Genomic DNA, 21940 nt, shown 5'->3' with positions numbered 1-21940 from the left:
AACATGAATAATACTTTATGTATGACTTATATTTTTAAATTTTTTAAATTTTTTTTAAATAAGACGGATGGTCAAATATTAGACACGAAAATTTAGGAATTGAGTTTTTTTTTTTTGGAACGGAGGGAGTAGGTGATACCCCGATTGTGCACGACCTCCAACCCAGCTTCTGCACGGTCCGCTCCGCCACCGCCGGCACCCTGCAGAGGATTGATCTGCGCCGTTGCAGCCCGGACGCTCGAGCCGGCGGCGAGGCGTCCAACTGCCGATTGCCGAAGCCAATCCTGCCCACAGCCCACGTGCGAACAGGCCAACCAATTGGGCTTTTTTTTTTGTGTAAATGGGCCTTTTGACCTGTTGAACATGAAACCCTACCTCCAAAATTCCCCAATCCCCAATCCCCAATCCAATCCAGGCATCCGGCTGAGGAGGCAAGCGGCGGCGGCGCGGCGCTACGGGCCGACGGCCGACGGCGACACTGCGACAGGGAGCTGCGGTGGTCGGTGGGGGCTCTGCAGCCGGCGGGGCAGGCGGGCGCGCGGCCGCTCTGGGAGGCAGGCGGCGTGGGCGCGCTGCGGTGCGGCCGCACTGGGCATTGGCGCGGCGGCCGCGGGAGGCAGGCAGCCAGCGCAGCAGGGCAGCCGGCAACAGGCAGTGAGGCAGGCAGGGCAGCAGCAGGTCTACATCACTACATGTCTATCTATCCTCAATAGTTCGTTCTTACATGTGATGTATTGTTGACAACTGCAATCTTCTGGTATTTATGAGTGCCTCTTCTATTTACACTTTTGGCAAATGGATGATGAATTGTGAACTTATGACTGGTGCTTGTTGCCATGCTTGAGAATTGAGATTGCGTCATGATGGGATAATGTTGCGTCATATAATTTCGTGAATTGAAATTGTTTTTTTCCCTTTCTTCTTGTTATGTTCTAATTCTCGCGCTAGTCCATGGGCCACACCCATACCTAGATTTTTTTCCGTCCTCCGCCACTGTTTGGAGGGGCGACTCGGCCATCCTCCTTCCACCGGCCTCCGTCTGAGTTCGGACGGAATCGAAGGTATTGCTTCTTCTCTCGTAGCCTCCCCTTCATCGTCATCCTCCTCAGCAGTGAGCCTCGCGTGGCATATGGATTGGAAATCCACCCGGACAGTGATGATTTCTTTGATGCGAGGTGTAGAACTAATAGCACCCCTCCTGTTTGCAAGCAAAATACCCGTTGCCCCCACGTTATTTTGCATCAATGTGTACAATTGAAGCTTGGTGGTGATGTTTATCCCAATGGAAATTAGTTTTATTTGAATGAACTAGTAAGAACTTGTTGAAATTCGCCTGATTGTGATATTTGACTGATCACAATCTGGTCGCATTCTCATTTGTTTTACTGCTCCTTTGTAGTGGAGTTAGACTTCAAACCTCCTGAGACTGGCTATGGCATGCATCTGACCTTTTTGGGAAAATTTCTCAATTGCTATATCATTGAAAGATTTACTAGTGAAGAGTTTAAACCTTGGAAACACTTGTGATACATTTTATCTTCATATGCTAGGTCTATACATTTTCCATGGCGCTTGTGGTAATATGTGGGCAGCCTTGCAGTGGTAAGTCAGCAGCTGCAGCTTGTCTCGCCGCTGCTCTCTGCTCCTCCACATCTGACCTCACTGTCCGTATCATTGACGAGTCATCACTCCATCTTGGACGCAATGATAGCTACAAAGGTATTAGCCATTACTTGTGTTCATTACTTATTCTACGTTTTGTCCAACTCTGTTCAACTTTATTTTGCTCTTATCATGGGTCCATTTCATCTTGACAAGTCTTCTGCATTTTATTTCTTTGTTAGATATGGTTGTAGAGAAAAACTTGAGAGGAGTTCTTAGATCAGAAGTTGATAGGTCTGTATCACGAGACAGCATAATCGTCGTGGATTCTTTGAACAATATTAAGGTGAGGCAAAGACAATGTACTACAAGCTTGACTTTTTTCTCTAAACAAGCTCAAACTTTTTAATCCAGTAAGGCCTTGTTCCGTTTGGAGGGGATTGAAGAGGATTGGAGGGGATTTATTCCACACCACAATAGGTGTGGAATAAATCCCCTCCAATCCCTCCCTCATGGGGATTAACCGAACAAGGCCTAAGTGGGATGGTTTTCAAGCACGATATCATTTCTGGTGACTTTGCGGATTTCTTTGGCACAAAAATTAACTGAACAAAGCCTAAGTGGGATGGTTTTTAGCACGTTAAGTTGGAAAAATAAGAAATATTTGCCAAGTATGATTGTAGTCATAGTTAGGGTAGCAAATGAATGCAAGCTGAAGCCATGTAGAGGACGTGATGAGTGCATTTTTATTGATCTTTCTGCTTGAAGCTCAAGCGTCACCAATGAGATCTTGAGAAGTTCCTATATAATTTGCCTCACTTCCAATGTGGCCACAAATAGTATGTCAAGACATACTTGGCTGAACTTAGTTATTGCAAAAGTTAGGCGCAAGCCAATGTTGAACAATACCAAAAATATGTAACTGGCAAAGTTTGCTTTCCAACCAACAAGTTATTTCAATATGGGTATTTCATGAATCAGTTAAGTGGCAATCTAGTTTGTAAATATGTGTTGCTTTCTGTTGTCAGTTCTATCGTTACTAATAAACAGCTACATGCTTTGCGAATTCTCATGAAAATTGTAATATGTAGTAAATTCTGTGATTTGTTGGCATATTGTTAACGCATGATGCTTCAAATGAAACATGATTTTGAGATATTAGTGTGCATGTGTTGCCATATTTTGATATAATCAATTCCACCTATAATATGCAGGGATACCGGTATGAGTTGTGGTGTCTTGCACGGGCATCTGGAATAAGATACTGTGTGGTAACCTGCTTGCTGCCTTGTTTGTCTACTTCTATTCTTTTAGATTTTTAAATATTAGTTTTACTCAAAGACTAGCATAGCGTTAAAAATCACGTGTCATCAAGGTATGGATTTTAGTTAACACTACAAGTTAGGTACAAAACCAATTTGGAGGAAAAAGATCATGTATGATGGCAATCAATGTTATCTGATCGTCCGATTAATCGTGCTTAATCATCCTGATCAGTCTCCTGACTACTCCGATCAGGGACATTCACTCGATCATAAATTGTTGGTCCAATTAATCGTCGATCAGGCACAATTAATTGTCCGATCAGAGCACCTATCGATCACCTTTTGAACAATTCTTAGGGTTTAGCACATGTGAATATGTGCTACTACTGCTGGTTGCTTTATACTAGGGCAAGTGACCATCTTGCCATCAATTATTAGTGCTGTGATTGCTTTATACTATGCACTATATAGAATATAGGTTCTAGTATTCATAGTACTGATCAGGTCGACTAATCGAGGCTGATCGACGATTAATTTTCCTGGTCGGTCCCTTGGTGATCAGGATCAATCAGCGATCAAATAACATTGATGGCAATAACAAGAGAACTAACTCAATATTAATTTGTAAATAATGTGTGATAATCTTGATCTGGTTAAGACCCACAAATTAGAATGACAGTTGAGAAACAAAGTAAAATAAGCTTTACAGAGAAATAAGATACTTCCTCCATTCATATTATAAAGGCCTCTTTGAATCATAGGAATGAAAAAAACGGAGGAATAAGAAAAGCATAGGATTCTGACATGAATGGAAATGTAAAACAGAGGATTGCAAAACATAGAAAAACATAGGAATGATTGTTTGATTGGGCTGCAGGAAAAACACATGAATTCGAGGAGAGATAAAGACTAAAGGATTTTTTCCATGAGGTTCTACCTCATGTTAAATTTCCTCCAAAACTTGCATGGGGCAGGGTGAAAAAAGTGAAAACGACTTATATAATATAATAAAATGGAGGGAGTAGTAAAGTGTACGGAAGGAATTGCCACATATCTTGTTTTGATCTGTTGGCATCCACTACTTTATTGATCTCACTTGGATTCTTTGCATCCTCGGTCTTACTTCCTTCGATACTCAGACACACGGTAAATTTGTCATGGACATGAGTCCTACTGGCAGCTGCTTCACTGGCTGTGCACAACAGGCTGTAATTGAGTTATGGACTAGAGATAAGTTTGGTTTGGAGATGTTTTTCTAGGATTAGTTGAGTTGCCCTGATGATCAAGTATTGGATAAGAGTCCTGGAGGCATGTTTCGTCCGGACAGTTATCTTAGGTGGTTGCGGTAGCGTGACTAATCCTCTCCTGGCATCAAGCCCAAGATTAAGAGCTCTCTCTCTCTCTCTCTCTCTCAAAAATCCCTCAAAAAGGCAATTCATGTGCCTGAGAATCTGCTTATTTGCAACTGAGAATCATGTTAGCAGTCCTGCATGGACTCTTTTTTTCTTATTTTCTGTGTGTGTGTGTGTGCCTGGAATAAGCGCATATTGGGCCACTCTTTTTAACCATTGTTGCAACTTGGACTAGATAGGTAGGGCATTGTTTTCACTTTGGACCAGAAATCTTTGCAATTTTTTTCACATTGAACCGGTCTTCTTCCTCTGGCTCTCCCCCTCTTCTCTTCTCTCTCCCCTTTTTTGGTTCAAGCTCACCACGCCAATGAACAGGCCCCACCCACGTTCTTGACCTACGTTAGCGCCTGAGCTTGAGTGCAGCACTGGCGGTCTCCAGCTTGAGCTCGATGCGGCACGGCAGAGCTCTAGTTTGAGTTCAAGCGCATGCATAGCTAATGAATCATGGTGGGATATTCTAACTCCATATGGATCTCATCTCTCCACACTTCTGCCCCACCAACAGCTAGTCAAATGGAGTCTATGCTAGCCCAAGTTCCTCATCCGCGGCTGCACCAGCTTGATTGGGGGCTGGGGCACATAACCAACACTGCACAATGAGTCTTGAGCACGGATGCATGGGGCAGGGTAACGAAGGTTGAGGTCGACCTCGAGCATGTCCCAAGCTAGCGGAGCTTGAGCTCCATCTCCACCAGTACCAACTATGATCAAGCATGTGAATCTTGACCTGAAGGTTAGATAGGTAGGTCTTAAGTGCAACATTTTGTAAAAATTGCTATCCCAAGGTGAAAAAAAACACTGCTATGATAGAAAGGTGGTCCAATACGCAATTTACTATGATTTTTACACCATTTGATATAGTGAAAACTCATATAACAGACTGATAACTTCCTGCTTCTATTTTATTTCAGCTTTTCTGTGATACAGAAGTGGACCATTGTAGGGAATGGAACACCAAGCGTCAGGAGAAAGGAGAACCCACGTATGATAATAATATGTATGTGAGAGATTTCATATTTTTTGGATCTTCTTGACCTATTAAATTCAAATGAGGAAATGCTGCATGATTTCTCAGTTTTTTTTATTTAGTTCTATAGATTGATTCCACAAACTACAGATATGTTGCATGTAGTTGTATTATGGTCTAGAGATCATATTGGGTAATCATGGAAGGAGGGAGGCTTTGGCAGGTTAGAGCAGAAGAAGAGTATTGTGGGGGAAGGGTTGCAGGGGATAGAAGGGAAAGGTAGGAATGGGTGAATAAATTGATAATCCTTGCTTTCCCCATTCATTACTCACTGATCCTTACTAATCCAACTCCTAACACCAATTTAATATGATGACAAAAGAATCTAAACTAATGCAACAAACTGAACTGATAATATTGGCCCTACGGAACGTGCTGCTAGTTTGTCACGTCTGATTCAAATTTTTGGTGCTTCTTGGCATTCTTTATAGGCTATGAAATCCATTGTTATTTTTGCCTCCTTGGGAATATAACAAAGCATGTGTCCCTGGCATTTAATACAATACATAACCAGGTACTATTGTCCGCTCACCAGTTTTTTCTATTGTGACAGATTCGATGATCTGGTAAGTAGATTTGAGAAGCCAGATAGGCGCAATCGTTGGGATTCTCCTCTTTTTGAATTGTTTCCATCTAGAGGTAATCAGTATATCTATATCAGTACCTACCATAGATATGCATATTGCCTTATGCAATGTCAAAACTCAAAACTGATTTTGTACTATTTTGAATAGATGGAGTAATGGAATCGTCTCCTGTTATTGCTGAGGCTGTATCATATTTGACTAAGAAAGTGGACTCTAAGACAAGAGATGTGAAAGTTCTCCAACCTACAATAGCCACTCAGACTGTAAGTGCAATCTATTCTTGAAAAACTGCCGCGTGATCATATAATCCCCAAATAATTCATTTTCCAAATTATTCCATTCTCTCATAATTTGGCTTGGTATTGTGATATGGAGTCTTAACTCCATATGTTCTTCAATGAATATGCTTATGTTGGATAGTATAGGGAGGAGACAAGGAAGGATTACAGATATGGAAGGAGTCCACACAAATCAATCCTATCCTAATACGACTCTAACTACCATATACTCTTACAGCTTAGTTCCTATCTTTTTTGTGTATTAGCTCTTTGTACCCCTGGCAAACAATTTCTGTCAAAATCTAAATGTGATGGTGTAAATGCACAAAAAATCAGAAGAATCAATGCCTTAGTCACTTTCTGCAGATACTGTACTCTCTTTATGATGCTGGAAGTGTAGTGCTATTGCATTTATGCTTGTACCTGTAGCTGTTGGAATTGAATCCTGATTTGGGTTGTGTTTAGATCCAAAGTTTGGATCCAAACTTCAGTCCTTTTCCATCACATCAACCTGTCGTACACACAACTTTTCAGTCACATCATCTCCAATTTCAACCAAAATCCAAACTTTGCGCTGAACTAAACACAGCCTTGGTGATATTTTAGGCTCGGACAACAGAAGCTAATTCCCTTTACGAGATGGACAAAGCAACGCAGGTAATGACAGTCATTTTGGTTGATATCTGATATTTCAATTATGGATTTCTCTTTAGTCAGCATACCTTTTGAGCTGATTTGCAGGAGGTGATCAATGCAATTGTTGAAGCACAATCTTGTGGTCTTGGGCTTCCCGTGAATAAGATTTCTCTTGGTCCTGACCTACCAACTATATCCTTTACTGTTTGAGCCAATTCTTTTATCCTGTATACATATAAGTTTAAACAATATACTCTTAAGCTTTGTGTGTCAATTGATTCTTTTTTATATATTATAAGTGCAGTATATGAAGATCTAGCAATCTTAACTGGCTAGTGTAAAATAATCTTCTGATACAAAAACACCCTTTCATATAGAGCTTTATCCACATTTCTTTCACCTTGCAACTGTTTGAAAATCAAGTAGGTGAAAATACTTCCAAAATGGTAGTTTTGCACATTGAATAATAATTGGCCACACTTTTATGCTACGAGGAAGCCTTGATATGTAAGCTTCAAAGGTAGGGGCACCTTCTATCCGTTGTACTCCCTCCGTCCCAAAGAAAGACAAACACTAGGTTTCCGTGTCCAACGTTTGACCGTCCGTCTTATTTGAAAAAATTATGAAAAAAATTAAAAAAACAAGTCACGTATAAAGTATTAATCATGTTTTATCATCTAACAACAATGAAAATACTAATTATAAAAAAAATTTCATATAAGATGGACAGCCAAACGTTGGACACGGAAACTCAGGGTTTGTCTTTTTTTTGTTTTTTTGGGATGGAGGGAGTATAAGCAAAGAACCATTATATCCTTAACTGGTTGTTACATATGTCTTCAAAGATCAGTCGGTCTGCCTGAGCTTCGAAGCCTGCGACGCACTTTCATTAAGCTGGCAGGGCAGTACAGCTTGAGTGGACCTCCCCCACCAGCAGATGCTGATAGCGCAACGAGGATGTTTGTGGACTATTTGAACAGGGAAATCAGTTCCTGATATCAATTTCTGATGGATTGACCCTATGTAAGCCCTCTTTGTCTTGTGCGGCAAAGGCATTGAAACTTGAAACTTTTTATTGAGCCTAACGGATTGTTTTCCCCTCTGATCTTCTGCATAATTATCCAGAAACACCATGACACTCCTACACACTTACTGCTGAATTATGTCACTATTACAACACGTAAATTACACAATTTTGATGCAGTTGATTTTTTAGGCTAATTTCTGTTTGTTAAGGAAAAGGATAAATCCCACTTATCCGGTTCCTAACAGAAATCAAATTAAGAGATAAGGTTGTTTTTGTGATCGGTAAAATCAATCTTAACAGAATTGGAGATAACTCCCGAGCCTCACCAGCGATTGGCTTAGCGCTGGAAGTGGTTCGTGAGGTGATCTCAATAAAAACTCAATTGGCGCATCGAGAATGAAAGGAAGAGAAATCAAAGAATGAAAAAAGAAAGAGTCACGTCATGCCATAAATAATGGCCATACGATTGGTTTTAAAAAAAAGGAGAATAAATATCAGTCATTTGATGGAATGGCAAGGAAGTTGCTAGATATCCCAAGGCCACTTAAACTTTTTTATCACTTGTGGCCATTGGAAGAGGAAGTTGCTAGATATCCCAAGGCCATTAAAACTTTTTGATCACTTGTGGCCATTGAAAGAGAAATTTCATAAATCATGATTCTAGACTGAAACTCTGAAAGGTGTTTGATAACGTAAGGGGATGTTCGGATGGGGCTAAAAATTTGTAGCACCTGTCACATCGGATGTTTGACACTAATTAGAAGTATTAAACGTAGACTACTGACAAAACCCATTTCCAAAACACATTTCATAACCCTGCGAGACATTTATTGAGCCTATAACCCATTCCATAACCTTGGACTAATTCGCGAGACGAATTTATTAAGTCTATAACCTATTCCATAACAAAGTTGTGTATATAAAGTATGTACATACGTATATATCATCCTCTAACTTAACTGTTGTGCAGTTGAGTCACTGACATATGGGCCATGGCAAAGTGGGACCCACATGTCAGTGACTCAACTGTATGTGCAGTTAAGTTAAAGGATCTGCCGTATATATACATATAATAGTACTGTTGTTGTAGTAGTTGGAGCGAGCTAGTCATGCACCCACGCCCCCGTATATATACATATAGTAGTACTGTTGTTGTAGTAGTAGTTGGAGCGAGCTAGTCATGCACCCACGCCCCCACACGATGAGACGCTCATTAGGGCCCCCCCACTGGGGATCAAGAATCAGGGTTCTAACCTTGGAATCGGTTTATAAGATTGCACTTAGTGGGGAACCACCTATGATATATAGGATATAGGATTCTATACTTAAATGTGAGTCCAGATCTTGTAACATAATGGAGTCATTGCCATTGATAATAATTCAAACATGCAAATAACCACACAATTGCAGCGAAGAAACTTGATTATGGCAATGCAAATTGGGAGCGGAAAATTCTCTAGCGTAACGCAATGTTGTACTATAGGAACACACTAACAGCACATAATCATAAGCAAAGCTTTTTTGGGAACTCTCAAGGGTGAAAGAACCCTGTGATATTGGTACAAAAAAATGTTCCTTCCATCAATGCCATAGAGATTATTAGAACTAAAACAACGCAAAGCACTGTGCTCATCAAATCTGATAAGAGTACCCAATACAAAAAGAGAGCAGTCTACACCTTGCATGTCAGCGTCAATTTGAACATCTAAAAGCCGGACCCAGTGTGTCTGGGTAATCTGTCGAATTTTCGTCTCAAAATGGTGGTACATTTACGAAAGAACTTTCTGGACTTCAGCAGTTACTTCTTTCGGTGGCTTCTCGGCATGAAGATTGGCCACCAAGGCCTTCTTGGAGTAGTAGTCAATCACCTGGTGGGAGCAAATCAACATTGAAGTAAAAAATACTGAATCTTCACAAGCAGCAATATTTTAGAGAACAAGATGAAACCCTCCCGAAGTCTTGGCTATCAAAGGATATGCAATCATAGAACACATGAGAAAAGAATCCAGAAGATGTCAAATGGGAACCGTACGGTCAGAACGATATAACTAGGCAGACACTCTCAAGAACTGTAAATAGCTACACGTGTCATAATGCCTAAAAAAACAACCAACTTTTCCTAAATACTTTAAAACATTATAATTCACTAGAAAGAGCACCATACTGGTTCAGTTTGTTTGTGGAAGGCTTCAAGTCTAGACTTCAAAACCTCAGCTGTGTCGTCTTTCCTTTGAATTAGTGGTTCTCCAGTGACCTAGGCGAATAAGACAAATGAAAGCATCAGTCAACATTTTATAGCAGTTTTCTTAAATAGAAAAAGGGCAGTGAAAGAAACAGTACCGCAGAAGAAACGTTGATGCAATACAAAGAAAATAGTAAACTGGATGAATAAATTATTTATATACTATTAGTTCCTTTATTAACTGGAAAAATATTTGTTGCAAGGAAGCAAAATATCTACAACTATGCAGACTCAAAAGGGATACAAGGTCCACACAAAATATGTCACTAAATGGATTAAGAAACAAAAAAAAACTTGATAAAGGAAATAATGAACTAACAGAAATCCTTATGCAACTTGTATCATTATCAATGCAGTTATAACAGATGTTTGGCAAACTAATATGTGATAATGCAATATTGAATACTTTACAAAGTTGTTGATGTATAGAATTATATAATATAGTTATGTAGATAAGACACCATGACATAAATATCACATAGGTTAAACACCGTGACATAATTTTATGAAGACCGTCTAAAGAATTGTACAAGATATATAGGAAAAAATATCCAACAATTAAATTGCTGAACCAAAAATCCACGCAAAATAAAATAAATTTGGAAAGTATAATAATTATTAAGTCCATATTTCTGTATTCAACTTACATCATCAACTCCAGGAACCTTTGGAGGTGCAAACTTAGTGTGATAACTCCTGCCACTGGAGGGATGGATCCACCGGCCAGTAATTCTTTCTTCCAAAATTGAATCATCAATGGCAAAGTTAAGAACCTTATCGACCTTTGTACCTTTCTTTTCCAGCATTTCATCAAGCTGAAGAAGAAAAATATTATGAACCCGAAAGTAAACAGTGTAGTTCAAAACATAGCTACATTGCCTAAAGAAAAATATTTTTATTGGCTGAACTATTAATAAAAGTACAAATCGAATACCTTCTGTGCCTGAACAACTGTCCGTGGGAACCCATCAAGAATGAAACCCTTTTGACATGAAGGTTTCTTCATGGCTTCATCAATAATTCCAACAACCAAGTCATCAGAAACAAGCTCTCCCTAACAAACATGAAGTTAGTGAAAAATACTTATGGAACATGTTTTGCTTTGAGAAATCAGGAGTTCAGAGCTGGCTGGCTATTCATTTGGCCATCTAACTTTTATCTGCTGCTTATGTGGGTGATTTCCAAGTGCAATACCTTGTCCATTGCTTCTTTCGCCTTGACTCCTAAAGGAGTCTTAGCAGCAACAGCAGCTCTCAACATATCACCTGTAGCTAAATGGCATAAGCAGTACTCATCCTTAATAATGGGCGATTGTGTTCCCTTTCCAGAGCCAGGTGGACCTGCATAGTCAGCAAAACCAAGAATTGTAAAGAGGTTTTCTGAAATAAAATATAGACTAGGGTGAATTTGATAATGTTATTCGTCTAGGTTTCAACCATCTTATCTCTACTATTATAAAAATTGAAGATGTTTTTGCTGGTATTTTGATACGTCATCCGTGTATGAGTCGGTTTTTAAGTTCGTTTGCTTTTGGAAATACATATCCGTATTTGAGTCGGTTTTTAAGATCGTTCACTCTTGGTAATACAAAAGGAATCATATAAGAAATCTGTTTAAAAAAACTCGCATGCTAACTTGAGACAATCAGACTCCTAACTGCAGCTTATGATTTTCTAAAAATATATATATCCAAGCGAACTCTCACAGTGAATTTCATCTTAAGTAAACCATATAACAATAATAAGATTAAAATAGACTTCACCCGTTGCAACGCACGGGTATTTTTTCTAGTCAGATGTAAACAAATGGACCCCCTCGTGCAAATAATTTAAAGCCTAATATTTGGGTTTGGTTATTAACAAAATTGATCAAATGAAGAACTAAAAATTGATTGTTAAAGTTTTAAATTCAACACTCAAGTGCAACAAGGAAAGTCAGTTGTTGCTACCACAAGCAATCAATTGCTAATTTGCTATAATGCTTTACTAAATGAAATTAAATGTTTGTTAGGAAAAAACAAATTCTTCACATAGTACACAGATTAACAATGAAAATGAGAGGGGCGATCATCCACTTCTTGCTCAATTCTTATACTAAGAATAACTCCCCTTAGAAAGGCAATAAAAACATTCTTCTCATGAGATTATTATTAACATTAACTGAAAAATGATTGACTTTGGTATGATTTGTGCTACATTGATTCTTAAAAGAGTATCTCTTTTATCAAGATATATGAGCTAGCTTGCATATTCTTACATCTTTCATATACTTGCATCACAGTCAAAAGGCCTTTGCAAGCTCCAATTAAGATAATCATAAGGACCTAATATCTTCACCATAAAATGCTCTCTTTCATTCTTTTGTGAAGGATTCAACATACAATCAAAATGTATCATTTTTACCACTGTATCTAGAAGAAAGTCTAAGCATGCTTTCTTGTTGAAAGTAATTGTAGTGAACACTCTTCTCAACCCCAGTCATGCCAAAACAAGAGAAAAGAAAGTCTATAAATTAAAGGAATACAAGTCAAAAAAGCTATAAGATAAGATTTTCGTTGTCATTTACATCTACACTGAAGTCACTAACTCACTACTCACTAAGCGACAAACAATATACAATATTTGAATTTCATTAGTAAGCATAAATTGTAGTATGGATACATAAAACCATAGTTAGGTCCAGGAGAGTTCTCTTCACCTCATGTCATGAATCACAAATACATTAAGCAAAGAGCTACGCATTTCATGTTTTTTTAAAGAAATACCAGTGTTATGGAAAAACGGCCGTACCAACCGATTAATCGGCCGTATATACGTTAACGGTAGTAAAACCATTCCGTTAACGTGATACGGTGTACATTTATCGTTCACGAACCTTAAAACTCCGTTTTTAGCTGTACGTTGAATTTGATGATGATTTAGAGAAGTTTTCTTTACTTAATTTAGAATTGTTTTTATTTTGTTACATATATTTTTATGTTTTATTACTTATTTAATGCAACCAATTCTACCACCATGTGATATATAAATCCGGTGTTAGAAGAGTTAATGTTTACTTATCTGTTCAATTAAAAAACAACATGAAGATATTTGATTTATATAGTTGTACACATCTAAATCTTCAAAAAGTATATAATATTGTAAAATTTGTACATATATTCACGAATGTTAAATTTCCGTATAATTTCGATTAATCGTCCGTATTCCAATTAATCGGTGAACGGTACCCTTTCCGTCCGACAACTGTATTCTGACTTCCACAACACTGAGAAATACTACTTTTCTCCCTTGTGACTTCAATGCATACAAAAATATTTTTTATCAGTTCCATGGAACAAGCCAATTGCTACAAATTCCATGCTACCACAATGACATAAAGAATTTCTTCAGGATAATAAGGTCGTTATTTTCCTCAGCCTCATACGCATAGAAAAGTAGAGCAAGAAAACACATTCTAAAAGAATTTAGTGCAATTTACCTAATAAAAGAAAAGATTGTTTTAGAAGATCAGTCCATCAAACAAGCACTCATTGCCGAAATAATCCATCAAAACAACGGCAAGAAATCTGGAAGAGCGAAACAGTTCTACTCTTGGTACCAAGTCCACACGCACTTCGACCTGGTTTACCCGAATCACAATCAACGGCTTCTCCATGTCACTACAGTTGCAAAGGAAAGGGAAAACATCGGAAACTAGACTTTCGATGGAGCATTAAACAAAAGGGGCAGAAAAAGGCGAAGCGACTAAGATCTGAACCACCAAGCCTTGCACACCCGGAGCCTAGAGCAAGGAAGGGACGGGGACGAGTTGGATCTCCTACTTCCTCACCAGATCTTGGAGCGTGGAAGGAGAAAGAAAGAGAAGGGAGGGAAGCTAGATGAGGGGAGGCCGGAGGAAGCGTACGGACCTACGAGGATGAGGCGCTTGTCGGGCTTGGAGCTGCACTTCATGCGGCGTAGCAGCTCGTTCATCAGATCCATGGACGGGACGTCCTCCAGGTTCGCCGCCGCCGCCATCGCCGCCGCAGAAACCCTCTCCTCTCTTGCGCTATCTCCTCGTTGGGTGGAGTGGGATTAGGGGTAAGGGGAGGCGTCGCGCAAGTTTTGTTCTTTTACGGGATCTGTCGACTTTGGTGAGGCCTCTATAATTTTAAAAAAGTTTAGAATTTGGGGAAAGTTTGGCGTTAATTAAACAGGGATTTTCTTTACTCCTAGTTAAAGTACATCCCTGCATCCTAGAATAAGGGACAATTTCAGATTCAATCATATACTCATACTTATCAGTTTTCGGAGTAGCTCTATCTGTATGCTTATACTCGTATTTATCAGCCACAATTTAAATTTAGAGCTGATTCTTACTTTTAAATCACTAAGAACATGTATATAAAAGTTTTATTCACATATTACTTTTTGTTTGCGAATATGTCGTTTGGTTTATTCCACGAATAAGCGAAACGATATATATCTATTTGTCTCATTAATCACATCTTATTTATTTTCTTATCTTACTCCGCTACACGTCCACTCATAAACATTCTATTTAATAAGAGGTATTTAGGTCATAATCTCTGCTCCTAATTTGATCCGCAGGTGGTAATGTTGAAACAGGTAATTTTTTTCATGGTAACAAGAATCCCTACATTTAGAGTAAATAATTAGCAGTTGTTGTAGTATTAACTGATAATATCCAGCGCGTTGCTGTGGAATTTAAATGTCCTAATTATCAAAGAAAATATATTTAGATGAGTAAACCACATAAGATTAGCCAGAGTAATAAAAAGATTTTATTACTATGCTTGGTTGTTCAAATAATCGAAATTTGTACCCTAACTACAAACCCATCTGATTTTATACGACCTCATAGATAAAACTACTAACTGAATGTCACAACAACATGAGTCATATTTCTGGGAGGGTTGAATAATTAAGAGGGGTAATAGCAGTTACAATAGCAGACTAAAAGCTAGCTATAAAGATATTTTAAGAAGATAAAAGAAAAGAAATAAAAACAGTGGGCTACAGATTTGTAGCCAGCTACAGCACAGACTTCAAGACACATGTGTGTATGATAGGTGGGACCAAATATTGATTGTGTAGTATATATGTTTATAAGTAACTATTATATGAATTGGCTATTAAGTTGACTATAGATGCTTTGGAGCCAGCAGTTGGCTGGACTATTAAACTTGCTCTAAGAAAATATTTGAACTGCTAGTTCTGGAAACTGAATCCAATAAAAAACACTTAGAGCAGGTAAAATAGCAGCCTATAAGCCAGCGGCAAACATATTTTAAGGAGATAAATGAGGTGAGAGAAGAGCAGTGGACTACAGATTTGTAGCCAACTATAGCACGGACTCCAAGACGCATTGTGTATGAAAGGTGGGACCAGATATTAATAGTGTAGTATGTAACTATTGTATGAATAAGCTATTAGATTGCCTATAGATGAATTGGAGCTAGTAGTTGGCTATACTATTAAACTTGCTCTTAGAGCAAGTTTAAATAGTAGAGCTCACTACTTACGTAGTACTAACATGTATAAGTTAGCTATAAGGTTAGCTTTATTTTTTTCCATTCTCTCTCTTTCTCACTCTATGAATTTAATGCACATTTCTTTTTTTTTTGAAACATTAGATGGTAGGAGATCTACCGGATATATTAGAAGAAGAGAGTTGACCCTGTTTATAAGGAAAACCGGGTCCAAAAACTAGACAACTGCACAATTTGCTAAAGGGAAACAGGCAAAACCATACACAGAAGACACAAAAAGCCTGTGACAAAAACGACTAGACCCACAGAAATGCATATTTCTTGGAGCTTGTGTAGAGCTAGCTCTTGCAGGAGAGCTAACACTATCCATTTTTTTTATCTCTCTCTTCCACATTAGCATATAGCTTGCTTAGAGCTCACTTTCTACTATTAGCCCATCTTAAAGCCAACATATATACTAGATTAGCTATAAGGTTGGCTATAATTTTCTTCTCCTCTCTCTATCTCTCACTTATACATTTAATGTATTTGTCTTGGAGCTTGTGTTATTTTTTATTACCTCTCTCCTCCACATAAGCTTATAGTAGACTTATAGCTCACTATTATACTTGCTCTTAGGCTGTGTTCTTTTCCCCTCTTTCCCAACACACTTTCCTCGTTTTTCGTGCGCACGCTTTTCAAATTGCTAAACGAAGCATTTTTTGCAAAAGTTTCTCTATATGAAAGTTGCTTTTAAAAAATCATATTAATCTATTTTTCAAGTTTTTTAGGCTAATACTTAATTAATCACAATATAATCGTGTGCTTTGTTTTCCCCAACCTTGCCTCCCGAACGCAGTCTTAATAATTAATCATCATACAACGGTTATCTGCACAATCTATATAAGTAATGGGCAGAGTACATGTAATCTCTTCTTTTTTGTAAAGTTAATGTCCACTGAACATCTAAAGCCCAACATGCAAACATAGTATTTATTAGCACTCGTAAAATCCCCTTTTTTGACGAATTGACCCTTTTGAAAAACTTATTTCGAAACTAGCCCCTACCAAAAACTTCAACCAAAAATAGGTCGTCGGCTCAGCGCCAAGCCCGTTGGCGCTGAGGTTGTGCATTGAAGCGCCAATGGGCCTGGCGCTGACCACGTGCCAACGTGGCGGCCGAGGTAATCCCCCTGCCGACGTGGCAGGGAAGTCAGCACCAAGCGCCTTGGTGCTGAGATGTACAACCTCAGCGCCAAAGTGGTTGGCGCCAAGGTTGGACTTAGCCAAGGCGGCAAAGCTACTCCTCAGCCCATCCAGATGTTAGCGCCAATGTATTTGGTGCTGACGTTGGACATCTCAGCGCCAAGTAGTCTGGCGCTAAGATTGCAAAATTCCAGAAACAACCAGCTCTCTGCCCAGACAACAATATTTCATAGGCAAAAATACACTATTCATCCATTCCATCCATTACACTATTTCACAGGCAATCACAGACAATCCACTATTCGTCCATCAATCAATCAATTTATTCCATGCATCCAGAAATGCATAAATTACATCCATTCCATCCATCAAAGCCATGATGCATAAATCCATCCAGAAAATGCATAAATCCAACATTCCATCCATCCATTAAACCATCAATTTTCCTACAAGTACATAGGCCATGAAACCATCCATCATCTAGTCCATCACTCCATGAAGTCCATAGTCACAAAACAAAAGCCGTAGTCCATACACATCTATCCAGGAAGTATATACACATCTACTCCTCAGCCAGTCCATCCATCCAGGAAGTCTTACCTCTTCCTACCCCTAGTGCGAGGACGAGGCGCACCGGGAGTGTACCACCAGTCCTGGGAAGGAGCCCGCCTGCGTAGTGGTCGAGACAACCCGGTTTGCGATGGACCGGCCTGTAACGATTGCGGTGCATCCTCCAGCTGCGAGGCACCGAGCTCAACTGCCTCCTCTTCTTCTCCACTTCCTCTTCTTCCTCCGCTTCCTCTTCTTCGTCCGCCTCCTCATCATCCCCCTCTTGTTCTTCATCCGCCTCCACGTGTACTTCAGCTTGTTCCTCCCCCTTTTGGTGGCCCGGAGGTTGATCGACGGCATCGTTGGACCTACATTCCAGCCGTGCTGCCAACTTCCGACATCGTTGCTGTAGTCTCTGCAACCAAATTGTTCAGTTAGCGCCTTGGAGAAAACCGGCATAGTTTCATGTCTTACTAAACGAGTACCTATTGGGTGTTGCGTAGGGTGCTGCTCTCTCCTTCCGACCTAGGAGCCATGCCAAGCGCCACTCCCGCGTCGTTGACGATCCGCAAGAGCTCTCGTGCCTGTAGGTTACAAATACAGTAAGTCGCAAGGTTAAAGCAGGAGCGTGCATATTACATACGCGTGCTAGTACTCACCACTCTATTGCGAATAGGTCCCGACTCAACCATGCCACCTTCACGGGTACGTGTGTTGTACTCGTTCTGCTCCTCGACATCTTCGGGGTCTTCCGCTATGTCGGCTAGCATCCAGGCCGGACGTAGGACAAGATGATAGTTCCTGTGGAGCCAGGCCAAGTACGCATCGAACTCCATCTTGTTGTGCTCCCCGTGGTCTGGTACTACGTTCGCTTCAAGTTTCTCCCAATGCGTGATATGATCTTGATGGTAGTAAGCCCAATCAGTCACCTTCTTGTTCTTCCGACTGTCAACCCTGCAATGTAGCAGCCAAACACATCCAGCAATATTGGCATCGGCGCTCGTTTGTCGGTAGGCGTTGCACAGTTGCCTGTAGAGCCAGGCTAGGGCAGCAGACCCCCAACTGAAAGTACCCGCCTCGTCCCAGTCCTCTAGTAAAGGCAGCCACATTCAGGAAGCCATATCTCCACCCGAGTTAGGGAACAAAATACTGCCAAATATGTATAACGCGTACGCTCTGCAGTAACGCTGCAACGTGTCGTCGTCAGCATCGGCGGGACACAGGGAGAAGTTGGCACGCAGCCAACTAAGTGGCACACCGGAGGTCTTCGTCAGCCTCTGACCATTTGGTGCCACTGGAGGCTCCACACCGAGGTACTCCTCCACCCGCTGCCTCCAGTTCCTTGAGCTTATGTCACCTGTGACTGCCTAGCCCCGCATAGGAAGACCCAGGATCATGGCGACGTCCTCCAGTGTGACCATCAACTCCCCGGTGGGTAGGTGGAACATGTGATTCTCCAAGCGCCATTGGTCCACAAGGGCCGTCAAAGCCGCAGCGTTGTATAGAGGCATCGGCCGCTGCGCCATGGTGACGAACGCCAAAAGGTTCGCTCGACGTAGGTACGGAATGTACTGGTCGTTGAATGGGATGTGTGATGTGTGACCTCTGACTTGAACCTTGAGGTGTTGCATCAATAGACACAAATAACATGGTAGTGTTAGCAAAAACATGAGACATATGAACAACACTTCAGTCACCAAATGTTAGTGCTTTACCTTTTGGTTGTTTTTATTTCATAGAACAACACTTCCATCTTGAATGATTTAATAAATCTGGACTACTTTCAAAGTTAATCTTTATTTTCTCCAATTTTCAGTCAAATTATGCTATACGTATGTTTACTTGATGTGTGACTGTACTGTACCTCACTTCCTTATCGTTTACCTTCCAAAATTCATGGGATACACATAAGTTGTGCAAAAAATTGAAATATGACATTTTGGGGCTAACCTCTCCGCTCGCTATCTTGGGAGCCCGGTGCTTCTCCTCGTAGAAATCCTCCAACCCTGGAAAGTACTCCATCCTGCAATTCAATATCAAATCATCTGTAATTGATACAATTGGAACATAATAAAATTATGACAACAAGTAAATGGAACAATTAAAAATGAGTAAGGAATTTATTACAAGAAAAAAAAATCTAAAGTAGTGAAAGAACTAACTTTTCACTCAAAGTTATTGCTCAACTAATGTTCTCCATTACTTCTGTTACATGGTACTGACAATTGCCTACATAATACACCAATATCTCTTTAAGGTCCTCAACGCATGGATGCATGCCCGATGAATCAACATATAGAAGTCTTATATGAGATTTGCTTAAAAACATCCTTTTTGTGCTTGCTTAAAAGTCAATGGAACAATTCTAATGCATATTGAATTTACAACCACCGGTCACAATGTTCCTAATATCTATGCCTATCAACATCAAAATTAATCAATATAAATCCCCAAAATATTTACAATACACATCCCTCTCAAGTCTCAACTTCACTCTTAGCAAAATAGTGCATAACTTACAAAAAGTATATATGAATCCTCTATACTAACATCAATATACAACTATAACGTCGCATACTTACCCACATTCCCTAATCCACACCACAGCCTGAGCCACATTTAACAACCCACGATTTCAACCAAAAAACTCTACAAACAATGAGGAAAACATTGAGGAAATTAGGGTAGGGTTTTTGGAGGAGATTTACCTTGCAAATCAATATCCAACGCAACGCCCACTAAGGAGCTTCGATTTGAGGGGGATTTGGGGAGATTTTTGGAGGGGAGGAGAGAGGGCGACGCAGGGGGCCGATGAACCCTAACTTCACAGCAGAACAAAACAGGGCGTCGGGCTGGGGCGGCGCGGCAGCGGCATATATGCCGCTACCTCAGCGCCAATGTATCTGGCACTGAGCTTAGCCATCTCAGCGCCAACCGCTTCGGCGCTGACATCCCTGACATATCTGCTGGGTGATCTCCTTGACCGCCACGCTGCCACGAGGTCAGCGCCAGGCCCGTTGGAGCTTCCATGCACAACCTCAGCGCCAAGGGGCTTGGCGCTGAGCTGACGGCCTATTTTTGGTTTAAGTTTTTGGCAGGGGCTAGTTTTGAAATAAGTTTTTCAAAAGGGCCAATTTGTCAAAAAAAAGAGCCTAAAATCTACATGCAAACATGCCACATCAACCTATTAAGTATACAAAGCTCAACATGCAAGCATATAATAATTGTATCTACAATTTATTTGATTTTAAAACTAAACATACACATACTAAATCATCATTCTCAAATTATTTTCATAATATTTCAATCTAAATCATTTCATCATTTCTCCATTATCTAACATATATCCCGTAGCAAAGCGCGGGACATCATCTAGGATTCTTAGTTGATAAAGACCAATATAAGAAACCTTATTCTATTATAGAGATCAGAGATAGAGAAAAAGAAACACTGGATTGCAAGCGGTGCAAAAAAAATAAAATGAAGCAAATATTAAGCGATCAGCATGTTTTCATGTTTTGTGCCTAGGATAAGAAGTTACCATGAGTGGTTGTGCGCCTCGTTTGGCACAATTGTGTGCCTCGTTTATCATCAAACTTGTTCCTGTATATGTAAATAGCACGCAGATTAGTAAGTTAGATGAAACTGGACGGACGGATAGCTTAAAATTTGCAATATACGGTAAGAAAATGTATTCATGCAAGGGAAATAAGGGAACAGAACTAATAAATCATTCTAGGAAGTGAACCAATGGAGCATTCTAGGTAGTGCAACGGATGTTTTTTGAGCTGTTAAGCAGGAAGGTATATATGGAGGCAATACGCCTGCTCCTAAGATGGAGGACGGTGCGTGATGACTGACAGCCCCATCATGGAATAAGCCCAACAACATATTCACAACCGAAAAATAATTTGTGAATACAACTTTTATATACATGTTGTTGATAATCTAAAAGCAAATGCTAAAAAATAAACTACGATGAAAAAAAAATCCTAAAATCAACTCCAAATTTAAGGTTGAAAATTCAAATTTTGACTGATAAGTATAAGTATAAGCGAAAAGATGAGACCATTACTATACAAAATATTTGAGAAATGGAAGGAGGGTTACGAAGAGAGTAGATGAGATTAACCATGCATGGCCTCTAGTCTACCCATTATTGTGGCAGTTTCTAGTTTGAAGCTGCTAGCAATGGTGGCTTTTATGGAAGGGGAAACGAGCGCGACGCTCTAGTGGCTCGGATGCGGCACAGGGCGAGTGAGACTGGTTGGCGATGGCGAGATAGATGGGGCAACGGGAGCGTCACAACCCTATCGTGCGAGCATTTGACGGCTGTGTCGGATAAAGCATATATAAGTGTTGATATTTCTTACGGTCATAGATAAAATCCACAAGCGCATGGAGATACCGATGTAGCACTTCACCCGGGATTATTCCAAGGTATCGATTTTCCAAGAAAATGTGTGTATTCAATTCCTCTTCAAGTTCATCCAAGGATACAAAGCAAAAATAGGCAAAGGGTAGAGAGGATTACCTAGGGAGGAACCGTGTCTACAGAAAGCTTAATTTAATCCTATCACAATACTTCAGCCACTGGCTTGCTCGCTGCTACCAGAACGTGTTCTACTCTGTACCTAGA

At 40.0% G+C, this 21940-nt stretch overlaps 2 protein-coding genes across 6 annotated transcripts; one reads left to right on the top strand and one right to left on the bottom strand.

The window, feature by feature from the left end:
* The first annotated feature begins 389 nt into the window (after positions 1–389).
* Positions 390–7951, top strand: LOC9270154 (protein KTI12 homolog). Of its 5 annotated transcripts, none has more exons than XM_066305074.1 (10): positions 390–678; positions 1551–1719; positions 1845–1948; positions 2817–2873; positions 5191–5276; positions 5860–5945; positions 6041–6156; positions 6778–6828; positions 6913–6999; positions 7639–7910. In XM_066305074.1, exons 2-10 carry the CDS (start codon positions 1566–1568, stop codon positions 7801–7803), a joined length of 906 nt encoding a protein of 301 aa, XP_066161171.1. In that variant the 5' UTR covers positions 390–678; positions 1551–1565; the 3' UTR covers positions 7804–7910. The 5 variants fall into 5 exon arrangements, with proteins under 5 accessions (XP_066161171.1, XP_066161170.1, XP_066161173.1 ...); XM_066305073.1 differs by having other exon boundaries at positions 6913–7003; positions 7643–7910; XM_066305076.1 differs by lacking the exon at positions 390–678 and adding an exon at positions 925–1061.
* A 1385-nt stretch (positions 7952–9336) lies between these two features.
* On the bottom strand, positions 9337–14151 carry LOC4350358 (adenylate kinase 4-like). The gene is made up of 6 exons (NM_001423189.1): positions 13984–14151; positions 11271–11416; positions 11011–11130; positions 10724–10891; positions 9999–10088; positions 9337–9702 (listed from the first exon to the last, which is right to left on the bottom strand). Exons 1-6 carry the CDS (start codon positions 14090–14092, stop codon positions 9604–9606), a joined length of 732 nt encoding a protein of 243 aa, NP_001410118.1. The 5' UTR covers positions 14093–14151; the 3' UTR covers positions 9337–9603.
* Between the last annotated feature and the right edge of the window lie 7789 nt (positions 14152–21940).

The sequence above is a fragment of the Oryza sativa genome, chromosome 11 (assembly GCF_034140825.1).
Source record: "Oryza sativa Japonica Group chromosome 11, ASM3414082v1".
NCBI classification, from domain to species: domain Eukaryota; kingdom Viridiplantae; phylum Streptophyta; class Magnoliopsida; order Poales; family Poaceae; genus Oryza; species Oryza sativa.
This window is presented reverse-complemented; position numbering and strand designations above follow the sequence as displayed.